Genomic DNA, 18525 nt, shown 5'->3' with positions numbered 1-18525 from the left:
AATACCAGGAAACATTCCAGCTTAGTATAAGCTCAGACAGAAGAGCTTATTAAATCATTATTTTGTAAAGACTGAAAAATAAAAAAGAAGGGGGGGAGGGGAGGTTGGTCACTTATTAAACACATACATATTGAAAAAATACATGCATCTTTCATCTGTGGATTTATCACAGAATTTAGAGAATTTAGAATCCTGAGATGGATTCCATTGACTGAGAATCCTTATAAAAATAAAGCTGATTTTAGCCAACTCTTTGGAGCACCGAAGTCCAAAGCATAACAACAGTCCCAAGACATACATTACTCAAATGCAGCTGAAGGGACACTCCCCCAACAATCCATGCTTTGGAAGACGTACAGACACATCTTCCTTAGACAGTCTTGGGTAACCAGGCATTTGTATCCATGACATCAAGTTTCTCTATCCTGCTGCCCAAGGATTGTTTCTCCATCTCAGCTATTATTACAGTGATGGAAATTAAGAGTGGCAGCAGCATCCTTAAACTGAACAGTGCTTTTCTGAAAGCCACAATATTTAGAGGAACTTCCCTTCAGCCTCGGTGTGGCAGCCTTTGGCAGAACCTGAAGAAAGCAACAGCCAGGCAACACACATTGTCCCTGACACACCCTGACCAGAGGCAGAAGCAGCTCCTGTGGAAGGAGCTCACAACCCCTAAGCCAAGTTTTCAGCAGTACTGGCTCAGGGGGAAATCTCAGAGCTTTAACCAGAATACACATTTCCAAATACATAGCTGGATGCTCCACTATAAATAAGAACTTTCAGCTATTTAACATTTTATAAACATGTTTAGCAACTGAGCTTTTTGAAATCCCATATTTTTATCAAGATACCTTCCAGGCCCAAAAGCAAAGATAATGGAGAATCAGCATTAGCTTCTCCATAGAAGGCAAAAGAGAACAAGATATATTCTTGTACATTTGGTATGCATATTTTTGGGAGTTATACAACTTTAGTTTTGCAAAGCAATTTTCTGAACTTTCACTGACAAACAAATCTGATCTGAAAAAATCTTACATCAGCAGGGTTCGTTTGCAGATGTTATTTGTGCCATTTATTTATCAAAAATAACTAGAAAATGTTTTTAAAACATCATTCCAGACTGTACAAATAGGAATGTGACATGGGCTGTCTATTTTAGTTATACTGTTTTACTGCTTTGTATTCTGAGCAAAGAGAGAGGCTATTTTCCCCAGGGGTTCAGGAGGGCATACTATTTCATTTCTTCAGAAAATTGTTTCTCTGGATTTCAATCTTTTCAGATAGATATGACAAAATATAATATCAAGAACACTTATGCTTTTTATCAGCTCTATTTTCAAAGCATAAATAATAGATCAGTATATATTTAAGTCAGGTGACCAAGTCTTATTTCTGGAATCAAATAAGCACTTTGCAATTTTTAAATGATGCTGTACATTTTCACTACAGCATCATTATGCCTTTAAAATGCTTTCAAAAGACTAATTTATAAGCATGAAATGATTTTGAAGATATTTCACTGGTGTTAATAATACCTCACTCAGGTAGCATTCAATTTTCTGAATCCTTGGGTTAATAAGGCAAATAAATCAAAATTAAATTGGCCTAGGGAAAAAAAAATCAAACAAAATTGCATCTGTTACTTTATACATTCTGAGACTCCTTCAGTACTGTTCACAATGGCAAACAATATTCCAGCTCTCAGAATCATTACACTTAGAATCTGAGATTAATCTCACAATCTGAGATTTAAAATCAAATAGATCAGACTTCATGACTAGACAAACATAACACCTTATTATGATGTATCAGGAGTATTCACAAGATGTTGTGCACAGTCTTAGCCAAGTACTCTCCATTAAGTGTCCATAATTTCAGCTGTCTACCATTTCTTCAATAATTCAACCAATTCCTTCCAGGAGGTTTTTACCATTGCAAACTGCTAGGTCTTTCCTTTTAAGATAAGCCTTAAAAACAAAATACATTCTGCAACCAGGCTATTATTCACCATTTTTTAAAAAGCCCCCAAATCACATTGACGTGGGCAAATAGCTGAAACAAACAAAAATCCTAGCATTTCTGAAAAATAAATACTTCTAGTCATACTGCTATAGTAGGAATCGTGGGAAAAAATATTACCTTCACCCCTTTCTCTAAAATATGAGAGAAAGGAAATATTTTATAGATATGACAAAAATGATCCTACTGTTGGGGAATACCAGTGCTGTCAGCTCTTTTTAAAAAGTGGTTAATAATATACAATACAGAAAACTAAAGAGGCCGAAGTTGTTACCAGAAGTAATAAATTCAGCACAAGCAAATAACAATCAACAAATCCTGACACACAATAAGCAGTTGCCATTGTTATACTCCTATTACTTGTAGTCAAGTAACAAATGCAGTTCTCTTCCCACAGTCACCTACCTGCACAGGGCAGCCTTTCAGCCTAACGAACTTACTATGAACATGGAGCCCAGCTGAAAAACAAACTTCCCACTGAGCTGTCATCACCTGCTAAATCAGGAGCATAGACTCAAGACTACCATATATACAGTATTTACATTTTTTAATGGAAAACACTGCAGAAAAGTAGGTTGGGTAGATTTTTTCCAAAGTAAATTACTACTGGCTATTAACATTTAAAATTTAATGACAGAAAAAAACCTCAATGACTCCACTTTTTCGCATATTTTAAAGGCATTAAAGCCCTTAAGTGGCAGAGGGCGAAATCAAAAAGAAACAAAACAAAAACACGTTTGCATGTTGTCCCCAGGTAGCACCTTTCTTGAGGCTTTGCAAAACAATTTGTATGGTCAAGAGCTTGCTTAGGAGCAGGTTATATGGTGATCTAATAAATTTGTTTTGATTTTGCTCCCTGGGGACAAACACAATAGCTACTTGCTAGAAAACAGGGAGCAGGAAAAGACACTCTTTCATTGCATTAGAAAAGCTTTGAGTTTTATCAATCTAGAACAAGTGCATATGTACAGCAAGTGAGCAACCTCCCCAGGCAGGAAGTAAAAGACAAAGCCAGCCCAGCAAAATCACCCCTCTGCTCATGGTAGGTTGAACAGGTCCCTGTTCCACACCAGCCACTGGGTGAGCTGCCTCCTGTGCCCCAGGATGGCCAAATGCCATTGGGGACTGGGGGTTTACATTTTTGACAGCTTAAAGAAAGCCATTCCAAAAGGTGTTGATTTCATCTCCATACAGAACAAAAGAAGCACTTCCCCAGCTCCTGAATTAAAGTTCAATGCCTAACTCTGACACACCTGCACTGCTCAGTGCTAGGCTGCTGAGGAGGCAGGTATTTTACACAAACATGAAGTTCTACTTCAAATTATTCCTTCGAATTTAGGTTGTGACAGACAACACTGACAGAGTCACCTTTCAATGGTTACTCAATTGCTTGCTCAGAATGACACAGTAATTTTATTCTGATTCTTAGCCCACAGAAAAGAAAGCACAACTGCTATCAGTCCTCTCAAGGCCTTATGCTCTTTGGCAGTAGTCTTGATTTGTGTTTTTACAGCACTACCAGGTAGTGGTTGTGCAGTGTAATTATTTAAATAATTTATAACAACAAGTGAGAAAGAACATCTGGAAATAAACCAAATGGATCTCGATCTGCTCAGGAAAAGATAAAACATTGCTGGTGCATCCAAAACCAGATTCTTAAATCAGTGTGTGATGCACGTCTGAGATGCTCTGATGTGCCTCTGAAAGGCACTTAAAAGCACGTAAACCTGCATTATTACCATGCACATAACCAACTCATGAATATTATCATGGGAGCAACATGAACACAGCGACATGTCACTTGCCTGTAGGATCAGGCTTTGGCTATAAATTAGAATATGAAACTTAGATTACATTAGAACAAAACAAAAATGTTTAAAGAAACAGTCCCAGAAAAAACAGTATGGCAAAAAAGTAAATTGTAAAAAGTAATGTAAAAGCCAATGGCACCAGACTCCTTTCTACCACTAAAACAACGTTAATTTAAAAGCTGAGATTCATTTGAAAACATTCACCTGTAAATCAGAAAGTCCCCAGAGATTAATTTCTGCACTTACACTATTTGCAAAAAATATTTAACTTAAAGGCATCCCTTTTTTCCTGAAATAATTGCTTGCAAGATGATAACTAAAACACAATCTGAAGTGTAGTAAAGGTAATTGCTGCACTTACTGCTCATGTCATGTTGATGTATTACTACGTAGCAAAGGTCACAGTTCTGTACTCATACATTATCAAATTTGAAAGAGCAATATTCGAATCTGACCAACCTTTAAACTGCCCAGAATCTGTGTGAAAATGGATGCAGGCTAACTTGGATTTAAAAAAAAAACCAACCAAACAAAACAAACCCATGTTTCGGAAGCTGAGGGGTCAATCAAGCCAGACTGACAGGGTTATGTGTCACTTCTGTGCATCTAATACCCTCTTAGATTATCAATGAGGTGCAGTACACTGATCACAAGCTAAAACAGCTGTGCTAATGAAAATGAAACCGTCTGAAAAAATTAGGTAATACAGGCCTGTGACACAGGGCAGTACCTTGTGGACAATAATGGAAGAATAAGGACATAAATCACCATTTAGATACAATAAAACCTGCAATACCCACCCTGAAACATCTATGGAATCGTGGGCCAAAGTCAGCATCTTCGCAACTCCCCAATTCTCTCTGAAGCTGCCACATATTTTGAATCCTGAGTGAAGGCAGGTTTGCCCTGCCTCTGCCTCAGCACACACAGGATTTTGCAGCCCGTGCCAGCCTGAGCTTTGCGGGTGGAGCGCTGGCTGCTCATGCCATGAGCCAGGAGTTCTCACAATTGCTTGGAGCACAGACAAATGGGTCTTATCAGAAACTGCTCAACCTTGAACAACTTTCTTCTCCTACATATGCCAGTCCAACTGGGGGGCAGGGACTGCACTAAAGAGGCAGAGGCCCCCTCATCCCTCTTTGGTAACATATGGGGTCTTTAAAAACACCCAAATAACTACAAAACTCAAGTTGATTGAGTACAGCCAGCACAGAAGGAACTATTAAACAGAATTATCACCTTAAATCATCAATTAAGCTGAGGTAAATAATAGCTTTTTCATAACCAGCTTTTTCCTCGAGAAGTTACATACACAGCAAAGACAGCATATATTCAAACAACAAGCTATGCAATTTAATTTCATATGCTTTAAAATTTGCTTCATTTCGTAAAATGAATTTTACCAGCAGTTTTCAAAAAGGGAGCATAAATTCAAATATTTTCTCAATTACAAGCAGAAAAGCTAAGAGAAATTTCAGGAAGTCTATTAGAACCTAAGAACTCACACTAATTAATGTTTTTGCCATTGATTTTAATGGAATTTCAACTGCAGGTGATGTATAGTCAAGGCTACAGCTATGATTAAAATGATACTTCTGATTAAAGATAATATTTATAGTACATAAACACACATACCCTTTACTAAGGCAACAAGGCTATTACAATAGCATCTATAAATACACAGAATTTCCTGTTTAAATAAAAGCTCAATATACAAAAAATACAAACATTCCTAAAGAGTACAAACATTCCTAAAGAAATAATAGCTTTCACATTTCCTGTAAAACATCATCCAAAATAGTTTTCTTAAAATGAATTTTCTTGGTGGTTTTGTAAAGTGTTTTTGAGTGCTGAACAAGTCAAAATTAAGTTTCATCAACTGAGCAGAACTCCTTGAAGTGATGCAAGGAATTAGAGGGCAGACCACTTGAGAAGAGCTGGAAGGTCTTTGTTGCTTGAGTTTTCTACAAATCCAGCTTCTCTATTTTCATTGAGGCAGCAGAATGGAGAGAAAAAGAGAGAAATAATGATTATTTCAATATAAGTTACAAATTTAGAGATGACTTTGAATTTACAAATTGAACACCCAAAATTGTCAGCTCTACAGTATCTGCACCCTTGCTTTCTTCTATATCTGATTATCTTAGGATTTTGCTGCTTGTATTCCTCTCTAGCAGTTGCAATCTCCCTTTTGCAAATTTCTTGTCACACAACAAAAGGAGAATACATGATTTCACAGTGGCAAAGGCTTATGAAGCCCTCCTGAAAAGCATTAGTAAATGTTCACTGAAAATCGTAGCAGTACAATGCTACACATACAGTGGCAGTCCTGAAATAGGTTTATTCCCACAGTGACTACTGTGAGAAATAACCAGTATTACAAGACTTGGTCAGGACTTCCCCCTCTATCCAAAAATTTAAGTCATGATCAAATTGATTTTATGCAGCCTTGAAAGTTATATTATGATACAGTGCTTTAGATTTTTCACTGTTGCCAAGTTAAATAATCTATTGAGAATCTTTAAAGTGTTTGCTTTAATCTCAAAACCCCATGGTTTGGCAACAAATTATTGTATAATCAATACATTTCATTTTAAAGCCCTTCTCACTATCCTGCCTATCATACACCTCTCTAGGTCTTATTCTTCATAGAATCACAGAATCGTTATTCTTTCAGAGAAAAGATTGAATGTGACCTGACAAGACCCCAGAGAGGTTCACAAATCAAAAGCAATGGTGAAGTCAAATTCCTTGAGACTCGTGATCTTGAGACAATGCAATTTATTTTTTTAAATGCTGGTAGCAGTTCCTACTGTTAAACACTATTAGAGCTTATTCTATTTGTTGCACAGTCAAACCTCTAGTAAAAACCTAAGGCTAAGGAATTCCCACCTACTCAGGATGCCATTCTTTTCCTCCAAACACCAAGAATCCAAAGCAGGAAGTACACTGAATTTCAGCCTACCAGACAATCTCAACTAGGACACATTTCTGATGGAAGTTTACAGTTTGTCCTCTGGCAGAAACTTTGGTGCAGGACCTGGAGCCAACAACCCTATGCCAGTCAACCCCATCAGCTGTAATTCCTTGCCTTCATCACCTTTCACAAACCTGAGACAGATGAATTCCACCTAAAGGCTACACCATGGAAGACAGGAGCACTGCCAAAGACCAGTAATCATTTCACATACATTTTCCTGTCAGTGAATCAAAACTTTCTGACAACCACCAAAAATCTGTCACCTACATACTGCTGCTAAGTGCATTCTTAAGCAATTATAAGAAATCACAAGGCATCAATCAAACACAATCCACTGGCCATGGAGCCATCTTTTATTGCCCTCTCATTCTCGGGCTTCATTTTAAATCTAATCCCTCCTGCAAGGCTATTTGTCCAAATTATTACGAACTTTTAAACTTTCAATCTTTACTCCTGGAAAACTTACTCTCCTCTTAAAGTTTATGCACTTGATGGATCAGCAGCCTTTTTTTAAACTAGTCTGTATTAGGGATATGTTTTCTGTACAGTGTCCTTCAGAGGCTCACTACACCAGCAATCCAGACAGGGTTGCATTTTACCAGTTCTAGAAGGGAACAGAAACACGAGATGCTGACATCTGAGGATTTACTTTTAACCACATGACTGGACAGGAAAGAACCTCTTACAGAGATTAGGAAAAAAAACCAAACTGAACAAAAAACAGTCTGTAAAATACATAAGGAAATGAAGGCCTAAAGATTTTGCTTGAGAACACTCAGTGAACTGGTCCAATGACTATTTGCCAAAGATACAAAATGAATCTTCAAGGTTATTGAATCTTCAAAAGTTATTGAATCTTCAAGGTTATTGTTCTAGCATTCTAGCATTCACAGACAGGACATCCCTTACCCCACGAACAGTTTTCCTCATTGTAGAATACCTAACAAAACCTCACTCCAGAAGCAGAATAAATAAGGAGAAGCAGCTTATATAAAACTTCCTTTACGTCCAGTACACTTGTACTGAATGTGTTTAGACTTTACAAAAATTGAAGACTTTTAAAGTTTTTAATAGCAGACTTAGCTTCTGAATAATGAAAGTTTCCTCTAGCCTATTCACTCCTCCAGCACCACAAATCCACAAGTGCACAAACATTGCTAAGTTCAGAACCAAGTACCAACAAAGAAGTGTTTCTCCTAATCTTTGAAGGTTAAAAAAGTTTATAAGTCTCTCATAATAGCTAGACATCTTTTTTCTGCCAAGTTATTGTCATATGCTTATTCTGGAATTAACTCTAAAAAGCAAACAAACTTCTCCAATATGATTCCTTGTCAATTCTGTCCTTATTATTTCTGATGTAAGTACATGACATTAACCTGAGTTATGTACTGCCATGTGGTAACAGCCAAATCCTACTACATTTTCTGAAAAAACCTCTTCAAGCTCATCTTTGTCTCTTGATTAAGACTTTGTTGTACAAGAAAAAAATATTATCCCTTCCCTTCTCCCAACTTCAAGCCAACCATACCCACCCTTAGTTACTTGCTTTTGATAATCTCTAGACCATTCCTAAACCATCAGCTTTTGCATTATCTTCCTTTGCCATTCCTTGGGAGCTTTTTTTTCCTGCATGGAGGCTAAACAGATTTCTTGGGAAACTGTCATACCAAGATTCCACTAAATGCTTCAATTCTGTCAAAATGTCCAAGGGCAATCAACTCTGTTCTAAGTATTGGAATTTGAAATACTATTGCCTTTTTAAACTCACTTCTAAAGTAAAATTTAAATTTGACTCCTTTGTTTCAATTTATTTTGAACTAGAACACTCATGTCTTTTGTGGCAGAGTTTTTACACAGCCGAGACACCTCCTCCCTCATTTATAAACTATTAGTGAATAAAGGACATCTCTGCAGTTATTCACAATATTCCAGAGTCAAGAAAAACGCTGCACCAACAAGCTTGCTATGTATTACTTCACTACTCCACTCAATTTTGCTTTTCATCCCAGTCGCAGAAAGTAAGAGGGCTCCTATGACAATGTAAAGCCTGGTCCTCTGAGAAACTTTTGAAAAAACTCAGATTCAAGTACATGCCAAGAAGCCAGAACACAACAGAACGTGGAACCACAGTACTTGTGTATTTTTCCCCTCTACTTTCTTCCATTTCCTCATTATTAAGAATCAAACTGCGACTGGATTAAATATAACAATTGCTGTACTTTTTTTGTCTACATACTCCTACTTTCAAGGTTTTTTTGGTGTTACAAAGACATGACTAAGTGTGGTTACTGCTGTTCATTTACAGGTATTTTTGGATTCAATTCCTGTTGGACAGGTGCCTGTTACTATTGCCACACTTACAGTACACAGAAGCCAAGAAGCAACTGCTGCAGAAACAGAATCCTGTTCCCATATTTGCATCAGGACTGGGGCACACTTGGCAGGAGTAACATGTGAATGCTTACTGTAAATTGAGAAAACCTCAGTCCATGACAGTCATATGTATCATCATGAGCCTGAATTCGCAGATTAACCCTGTGCCCTCATTTACTAGAGCCACTTTAAAACTCTGAAAAATGAGAAAGTTAAAAATAGATTTTTCTCTACCAAAATTCTAGGACATCCTTAACATCATCTTCAAGCCTTCTGAAGCAGTTAATGGAAATGACTGCTCAGACACTTTTTTTAAGTATGAAAGTCTTTCAGGACAATTTTATCATGCACTTAAAACAGACTTTAATCTTCCTGTACTCAAAAGTCATAGGTATCTTTAGGTCACAAAGTAGGTTTTAATATTCTAAAAAGTATTTGTTTTCACATCAGGTTGACTGTCTCTATTTGATCCTTCAGTGATATATGAAGCAAAAAGTACCAATCACTTCTGTGGAAAGTTGCCCATGACACATTTAAGAATCTTGGGAGAAATAATACCCCACCCCCCTCCAAATACTAAGTCTCTTTTTTCAAAAAAAAGTTCATATTCCCAAAATCCTAAGAAACATCAGTTTCTTTGGCAAAAGTAGGACATGTGAAAATATACATGTCCTGGGCTTATGAAAACATTTTTAATACATAGGTCCAATATCAACAGTTTTCTCAGTCAATTCTATAGATATGCATTACAGCTCAGCCACTGCTTGTCATGGAAAGGACCTGAAATTACTCTACAGAAGACCAGAAACTTGAGATGCACATTTTTAAAAGGAAGTAATATCTGTGCCTAGAGTAACGCTAAGTTCTGAACTGACAGTAATTCATGCCTTCATCTCCCATATGATGGATCAGGAGATCAAATTTTACTTGTTATAGCACTTATAAGTACAGGCAACAGTTTACTGTGCTAAATTACTCACAGGGTCTGTGATTTTTTTCTCTCCAAAGAAATAAGCCTTTAAGCAGATAAATCAGTGAAACACAAAATGCAGTGTAGAGATTGGTAACTTACAAAATACTAAGTAAGCTTTGCCACCTTTCAGGCAAAATTGTTTCCATTTCAAATAAATTCTGTAATCTAAAATACATTCTCTGAAAGTATTAAAAAATTAATTCCCCTATCACTCTGTACCCTGTCCTTTTCTCATACTGTAAAACACGTTCTGAAAAGGGACTGTTTCATTTGTATTCCCAACTAAGATAGTCACACACAAAATGCTTACTTGCTAATTGTTCATATAAGTATAGACAAACACCTATGAGTACTCCTTTAATCACATGCCTACATCCTCTATTAAGACTACTAATTAAAATATTAATTGCAATTTACATGGTGAAGCAAGAAAAAAAAATCCCTCAATCTAAATGCAGACCACACTTGATTCTGACTGATGCAAGGCTGAGTTTCTTAACTATCCCCAAAGAATCAGACAATAAAGCATGTATTTGAAAAAGAAAATTAATCATTGTTGTTCATGTAATAATTATGTCCTGTATAAAGGCATGGATACTAAGGTCACACTTAGAAACATGCTTTTCTTGTAGAGGACTCAAACTGCTAAGACTGAGGGGCTTTGTTGTCTTTACAGTGTAAAAACCATTTCCCTTTCGAACCAAGACACTATATTAAAAATGGTTTTGAAATTTCCCCTCTTCCTGTAGTGAGGTACACAACACTGCACAAAACAAAATTTTTATCAGAAGAATTACTAAATCAACAAAATCACATATCTTCAGCATTTATTTCTAAAAATATCTGACTGACTTCGGTACCTCACAGACACCAGAAAACTTCTAATCCAGGATCCCAGCTGCTACATTTAACAACAAATGTGTAACAGGTGTCCTTAGCTTAAAAAGCAATGCAATAAAAAAAAATACATTTTCAGTAATCCAGCAGCAAATATTCATTGCAATTGTAACACTAAATACTATCAACAAGCTTTAGGTACAGTTAGAAAAGCCTTCTGGCAAATGCACATGCACTTCCCCTTTTCATCAGGGATCTATTTCTAGTCTATCAAAGCCACCTTAGCTACAAATAGACATGCTCCTTTTAAGGTGGCACATTCCTGCTGAACTTGCACAAAGTAACTGCAGAATAGCTGCATACAGCAGAACATGAATGCTCTTCAGTTTTAGGAATCACAAAGCAAGTATTGCTGCTAGATGTCTTTATTTTCCTTTAACAAAATACATAAAGGCACAAAATTCACTTATATCTTGTCATTATTGTACAGGTATAAATAGTGCTTTGTATTCAAGTACAATCAAGTGCAGAGACGTTTTATATTTTATGTAAACACAAAACAATTTTTCATGTAGGTGCCTCTGGTTCATCTGCAACACAAACACCAGAGGAAATGCTATTTTTCCAAGTGCCACTTAACTGAATTCTGTAAAAAGTTAGACAATGAATAATATTAACACCACTGCAATGACACTTCCATATGCTTAAGTCAAATGTCGGATGACACTTCATCTTGTAAACATCTGTGTATTAAACATGTACTCAATTCATTTTCACAGGGCAGCATTAAAAAGCATCTTAAGTTCACTAGACCAAACTTACTAGGTCAGATGCCATCAGCAATTGCTCTTTATGTGTGACAGCTAAAGAGATGTCAAATTGTAAGTCACCCCAGCAAAGCCTGTACTTTGAAGGTTTTAAATATGCAAACTAAACAAGGGCTACAACTGTTAGACTTCAACCAACTATACATTCTATGTGTTAACTTAGAGACATGCTTAATTTACAATATCCACTTTTACACATAGCTTTGACACACTGTGGCAGTTGAGGCAGTTTAAGCCCAAGCAAGATTTTTAAGTTGTACCATTAAAAAAAAGCTCACCTGAATAGTAACAACAGGCATGAACAAAGCTAAAAACTAGCTACAGAAGGCACTTGAAGTATTTTATTCTGCTTTTATTAAAGATCCTTCACTTCGTTCAGCTGAAGTAGACTCTGAAATAGCCTCTTCAGTTGCTGAAATGTTTTCTGCTTCTTTTTCAACTTCTTCAGCTAGCTCATCATTTAGATGCTCAGAATTTGGTGCTTTATCATCTGTGCCATTTGTCTCAACGAGCTGGACCACATCATCTTCAGATTCTGTGAAAAGAAAAATTATGAAATAGCCATTTCCAGGAATTAAGAGGCAGCTAATATCCTTAAAAAGCAAAAGAAACATTCTGCAACTGCATACAGGTTTTGACTAGCAACTACATTGTGTTCTCAACTCATAAAAACTTTAATTTTTCTAAAACAGTCACATGTAAAACAATTAAAATTTATGGGGAAAAAAAAGAAAATACTATGGGAAAGAGCTGAGCACCCACTAAGAAAATACTAAGTATTATTTGAATATGTTCATCCTCAATAGAAGCTTTCTAAGCTTGTTTACTAAAGTGAGATGTTAGAAACACATGATGGCAATTCAGTTTCTTTCTGTTTGGTAACGTCAGTTTCACCAACTGTTTAACTTTGCATAAGGGTTCAATCTGCATACAAACTAAAAGATTCTACTTGATGGAAACTACTAGAAAAGTAAGGAGTCTGATAATCAGGGGAAAAAACCACCAAACAAATATATCAAACTAGCCTATGAAAATTATTATACATTCTGTCTTCCCAGGGGTAGTGTAGGAAGGTTGCATGGGAGTGAGTGTACTAACTTCATCCAGGATGCGGGTTTCTTTGATAACATGCATATTTTTAAGGTCAAAAACATTTATTTCAAGTAGTGTCTCTAAAGAAGTAAATTCTACCTTCACAACAGGACTTCAGTAGAATATGAGAAGAGTCATATTTTGAAGTGAGCACAAGCACTGAAAAGCTGAACATAGTGTTGCACTAAATGACACAAAGCCACTCTAGAATGGTATTGCTGATGGCAGTTGATTTATTGACTAGTATTACTCATTATTATACAGTACCAATGCACACTGTGAAGGCGAACAGTGTGCAAAACTGATGCAAAGTTACAGCTCAAAAATGTTACCCTTAACACGTTTCTAACTTCATAGAGTGGTTTGGGTTAGAAGTGACAAAGATCCATCTTCAGCCTTCCCCTAGACCAACTTGCTGAAAGCCCTTGAAGCCCCAAGTTGCCCAACTGGGCCTTGAAAACTTCTAGGGATGGGGCAGCCACAGCTTCTTTGGGCAGCCTGTTATAGTGTCTCATTCCCCCCCCACAGTGAAATATTTCCTCCCAGTAGCTAATCTAAACCTACTCTTTCAGCTCATATCCATTCTGCCTTGTCCTATCACTATTTTTACACCCTTCTATAATGTCTCTTTCCAGCTTTCTTGAGGCCCCTTTAGGTCCTGGAATGTGCTCTATGGTCTCCCCAAAGCCTTCTCTTCTCCAGGCTGTGCAGCTCCAACCCTCTCAGCCTGTCATCACAGGACAGGTGTTCCAGGCCTCTGACCATGGCTGTGGCCCTCCTCCAGACTTGCTCCAAAAGGAGAATGTCCTTCTTGTGCCAGGGGCCTGTTGTGGTTTGACCCAGCCTGCAGCTGGGTTGCAGACCAGACACTTGTTTATTCCCCACTCATCCTCCTGCAGCCCTGGTGGGATGGGGAGGAGAATCACAAAAAAAGTTATACCCCTGGGTTAAATTTAGAACAGTGTAATAATTCAAATTAAGGTAGTAATGACTACAACAAAAATAATTGTATCTAAGCAGGGGGGAGGAAAAAATTGAACATATGTGATGCCAGATACAATGGGAGGACATGACTGCCTTTCTGGGCTGCAATCACACATTGCCAGGTCATGCTGAGATTCTTGCCAACCAATATCCCCACATTCTTCTCCTCAGGGCTGCTCTCAATTAACTCTCTGCTCAGCCTGTACTTGTGCTTGGGATGGCCTTGATCCACGTGCAGGACCTCAGACATGGCCCTGCTGAACTCCATGAGGTTCACAGTCCACCTCTCAAACTTCTCAAGGTCCTCTTGGGTGGAATCTCCTCCCTGCATCACACAGCTCAGCATCATCAACAAACCTGCTGAAGGTGTGCTCAAGCTCACTGTCCATGTTTCTGACAAGGATCAAGCAGTGCTGGTCCCAATACCAATCTCTCAGAAAAACAGTGTCAGTCAAGTGCCACATACTCATGTTGATTAAAACATGTTGGGTGTCTGAAAGAAATCAGACTGCTTCAGGCTGATACAGAATTCAAGCAGAGCTGGAAGTTTTAGAACCATTGCTCTGGCTTCTTGGCCCATGACTGAGCAGAGGAGCTGCTGCACACCCCTGTCCAGCAGACCTTGTACAAAAGCCACCTGTCATCAAGAACTTAACACTGCTCTTTCCATACAAAGCTCTACCTAACTAGCTCCAGGCTTCATTTCAGACTGCTCAGAGCAGCCCAGCCTCTCCATCTTTTTCTCAGACCTGATCTTTTATTTTAGCAGGTCTGCAGCTGACTCACTCCCTACTCTCTCAGTCACAGGCTGCTCAACTTGCCCTGGCCTCTTGTTCCAAAATTTTTCAACTCTCCTTTTTCTGCCCAAGCAAATTAGTGTTCCCAGTTACTTTCCAGGCCATCCCACTCTCTCCTCCTGCTCTTCAATTTTCATCTTGATCCCATCTCTGTCTGTACTCCATCTTTATCTCCCAACTGTCAGTTTTCTTTCAGTCTCATCTCTGCATTTTTTTTCTTCAGCATTGAATTCCATGAATAAGTTTGTGCATTTTCCTGCTCCAATCCCTCCACACTTGAGTTACATTCCTCTATTGCTGCTCTTCAGGCTGGAGTCAAAGAAAGTATGGGATGCAAGGAAGAGGCAGCTCTGTGTCCTCTCAACTCATTTGTAGCATAGCCCAACCATTACCTATTTACAGAGTTTCAGTCCTGCAGTCCTCAACTGAGTCATGCTTAGAACTCTGCAGCAGTGACTTGTTCTTAGTGTGACAGAGGTAAAGAGACTGTTTGCTCAGTCTGATCAGAAGGATGCCAAGTATTTATAACATCTTTGGTGTAAGACCCAGGGACAATCACAGTCACCATCAGAAGCTTCTAATGGAAAGGAGAAAACCTGATCAAATACATGTTTTAACTATATTCAAAGGAATAGGATGGTGCTTTCATTTTTATATTCTACTGAACTGTATGGAGACACTACTTATAAAAAAAATTGTCGGGTATTTTATGACTTTTCTCTTCACTATGCTCCTGGTTAAACTTATTGAAACTCTTGAAACTCTCCAGAAAATACAGTAATACAATTTACATGGAAAATTTTGGTCTTATAATTCAGTTTGAAAAAGTTACAAGAAACTAAAGAGTAGGTCCTTTAAATGAGTAGCCAGGGCAGAGTAAGTAATGTTAACTCCAACCATAAACATGATCAGTCTTCATTAAAAATACATAGCAATTCCATTTTAAACACAGCAATTAACAAAGAGCTTGCCTAAAGTCAACCTGATTTTAAATACTGCATGAATAAAGTAATCTTAAGAGCAGCAGCCAACAAGTGAAAGCTCTGGCTATAAACTTAAAAAGATTTTATTTAGACAAAAGAAAATTTAAGTGTCCTTGATGAGGAACATTTAATCCATCATGTAACCAAAGAAAGTAGCTTCACCCACATGATTTTAACAGCACACACAGCCCTGTGCTTGCTGCATATTTAAGAGCTGCAACAACACAACCTTAAAAAAACCTGCTCCTGTCTACAGCAGTTTTTTCCCCGCAACACTCCTGCTTAATGCACTTCACATTCTAAGAAGTCAGCCACCCTCTTCTTGCAGAGTATTTCACTGAGTAACCAGTGAAATCACAATGCTGCATCACTATTAAGTAGAAAATGTCTGTTAAGAGGGAATTCATAAAAATGGTGTACTTGCTCTAAAACATAGCTGCTTGTGCTTTCAAGCAGCTTTGGGACAAGCTGTCTTCACTACTACAGATCCCCTTTAAGACAGATTTTCACATAGTGTCACATCTCTGAAGTATCTTTAAAGAACATGTGTCTCACAGTAATCTGTTAATAGCTTTGATATCAGAGAAAGCTATTGTGAAGCTTTTGAAACAAGTCAGATAATAGCACAGCATTCCCTCTTTATCACTTTATTTTGCTATTTCTTTGAGCTATACAGCTGCTATGGTATAAATGAATTACAGATAAGAGTTGTACTCCCCTGTGTTGTCAGCATTGCAATGAAGTTGGTTTCCTGATGTTAATGTTTGTCTGCATCTAAGTGAAGATGTTCTCTACTCTTGCTATGACAGCAGCTACTTTATTGTGGTAAACAAAAGCCTTCCCCAGAGCTCTACTTCAATGATAGCTTCATACCTTAAACTTACAATCAAGGAATGTGTTAATTTAATAATAAAACCCAACTGCAAGTAAGCAGTTATGTTTCATATTACAGTAGCAGTGGAAAAAGTGATTTACTGAAAATACTTTCTCATTCAGAAGAGATTCCTTTGTGGTAAGTCACAGGCAGGCACTGGCCTCCTCTACATCAACTTGACATTTCTCAGAGTTATGTAAAATGCTAAGACATACTCTATTTCTGGTTGCTTAGTAATTATCAAAACAGAATTGTTTGTATCATCTTGGAGAATAAATATCCAGAAACAATCAGCAATTTAACCTAGAAAACCAGAAGTCTGCATAGCACTTACTTATTTCTTATGCCTCTACTGCAAAATTTCACCATATACTTCCTATCAGGAAAAGACAACTGGGCAGTGAGGCTCACAGTTGTTTCTTTTCCAGCAGCAGCACATTAATACAAGACCACATCAGAAAAAACGAAGTCATTTTCATTATTAAAGGTAAATTGGTAAAATCACATTTACTGCAATAAATCCATACTATTTTTCTGCTGAAATGTTTGATAAAATTCTGCTTCAATAAAAAGCAAGTTCTCACAGTTTTAATTCCTACATCTAAAATGCTTAATGGCAATCTCACAGTAATTCTTCAGGTTTTACTTTTTTTTGCAACATTTACAGACTCATTCAGCAGCTCAGACCATTATAGGCACAGTTTCACAATAATTTCTTTCAATGATAATACCAGATTAGCAAGCACCTCTCCTTACCTCTCTCTAAAAACCTGCAGTAATGGATAATATTCAGAAGTCTGTGAGGTACTTGCCTCCAAGAGTTGAGTATCCTTCTTCAAGGATCTATCTCTCTATTTGAGTCAGATAGAAGAAAACAAGTGCACTTTTAAAGACCCTAGTAACAAAGTATCTCTTTTTCTGTAACAATCTTCTAAGTTCTGAAGTCCAAGAAGCTACTAATCTACCCTCCCCTTGCTGAAGAGAGGACTCTGTGATTTAAGGGCAAATGAGAGATTTTCATTGTCTCAGTTTCATCCATTTGATTCCAGTCTTACTTTCATGCCAATAACAGCACTTTTACGGAGATAAGAGTGCACTATGGCACAGGAAAAGAAACCAAGTTTTCACTGCAATGCACCCTCCTGAGGCCATGCCCAGAGGCTGCCACCATTAAATACGGCTTCCCTACTGGTTTTGTGCAGCCTCCTCATGCCAGAAAGCAAAGCCCAGCGTTATTTTGCACTCCCTGTTAAAAACAATCAAGCAGAAGCACTCTCTTACACTCTGACAGTTTCCCACAGTTGGTGTGTTTCTAGCCTGAACCTCAGGGCTGCACACTATCTGATAGTTTTCCCCAGGATCCCTGCTTAAACTAACATAAAGTCCCATCAAGCACTCAACAGCACATCTAACTGGAGATCCTCTGTCTTGAAATTATGATTTCTGGCGTCTTTTAAAACACTGCATCTTCCTGTTGGCTGTACACCAGATGCCTACTGTATCTGTAGACTATAAAATGTCTCAAAAGGAACTATGTTAAATTAAAATTGACAATTTGTCTTTGAACTACCTGAAATTAAACAAGGCAGTTTTACTAGATTTTCCTGCCCTGAGGAAAAGAGCAAAAGGAACAAAGGCAGAAATTCCAACACACCTCAACCAAATGACCTGCCAAACACAGTGAAAGTTAACTACTTTGGGACATACTCCCTCCTTAACTATTTCTGTAATTTACAGTGCTTTTTTCTATCAGTTTGTCAGTAACATTAGAGTGAAAAAAATTGTTATGCCATCATTTGTACAAGATAATGACAATTATGAAGAAATTTTAGGGTACAGGAAAGAAGATGCTACTATCAACAACCTAAGCTAGGAGCAGAGACAAGAAATGAAAAAATATATCGTCTGCACTCATTATGAATTCAGAATAAACTGTACCATTTCAATTGGAATGGACCAACAACAATCATCTAGA

The 18525-nt window shown here is 37.6% G+C and overlaps 1 protein-coding gene across 5 annotated transcripts in view; it reads right to left on the bottom strand.

Annotated features, from left to right (window-relative positions):
• Nucleotides 1-5150: 5150 nt before the first annotated feature.
• LNPK (lunapark, ER junction formation factor) overlaps nt 5151-18525 on the bottom strand; it is a 47527-nt gene continuing 34152 nt past the window's right edge. For 4 of the 5 annotated variants that reach the window (XM_063400476.1, XM_063400478.1, XM_063400479.1 and 1 more), the window contains exon 13: nt 11401-12355. In XM_063400476.1, the coding sequence (XP_063256546.1) occupies nt 12162-12355 (194 nt within the window). In that variant the 3' untranslated portion in view covers nt 11401-12161. Of the gene's footprint in view, nt 5812-11400; nt 12356-18525 lie in introns of those variants that run through there. The other variant, XR_010080772.1, reaches the window with a different exon arrangement.

Source organism: Prinia subflava, chromosome 6, assembly GCF_021018805.1.
Source record: "Prinia subflava isolate CZ2003 ecotype Zambia chromosome 6, Cam_Psub_1.2, whole genome shotgun sequence".
Taxonomy (NCBI): domain Eukaryota; kingdom Metazoa; phylum Chordata; class Aves; order Passeriformes; family Cisticolidae; genus Prinia; species Prinia subflava.
The sequence above is the reverse complement of the archived record's forward strand: the minus strand, read 5'-3'. Positions and strand labels throughout refer to the sequence as shown.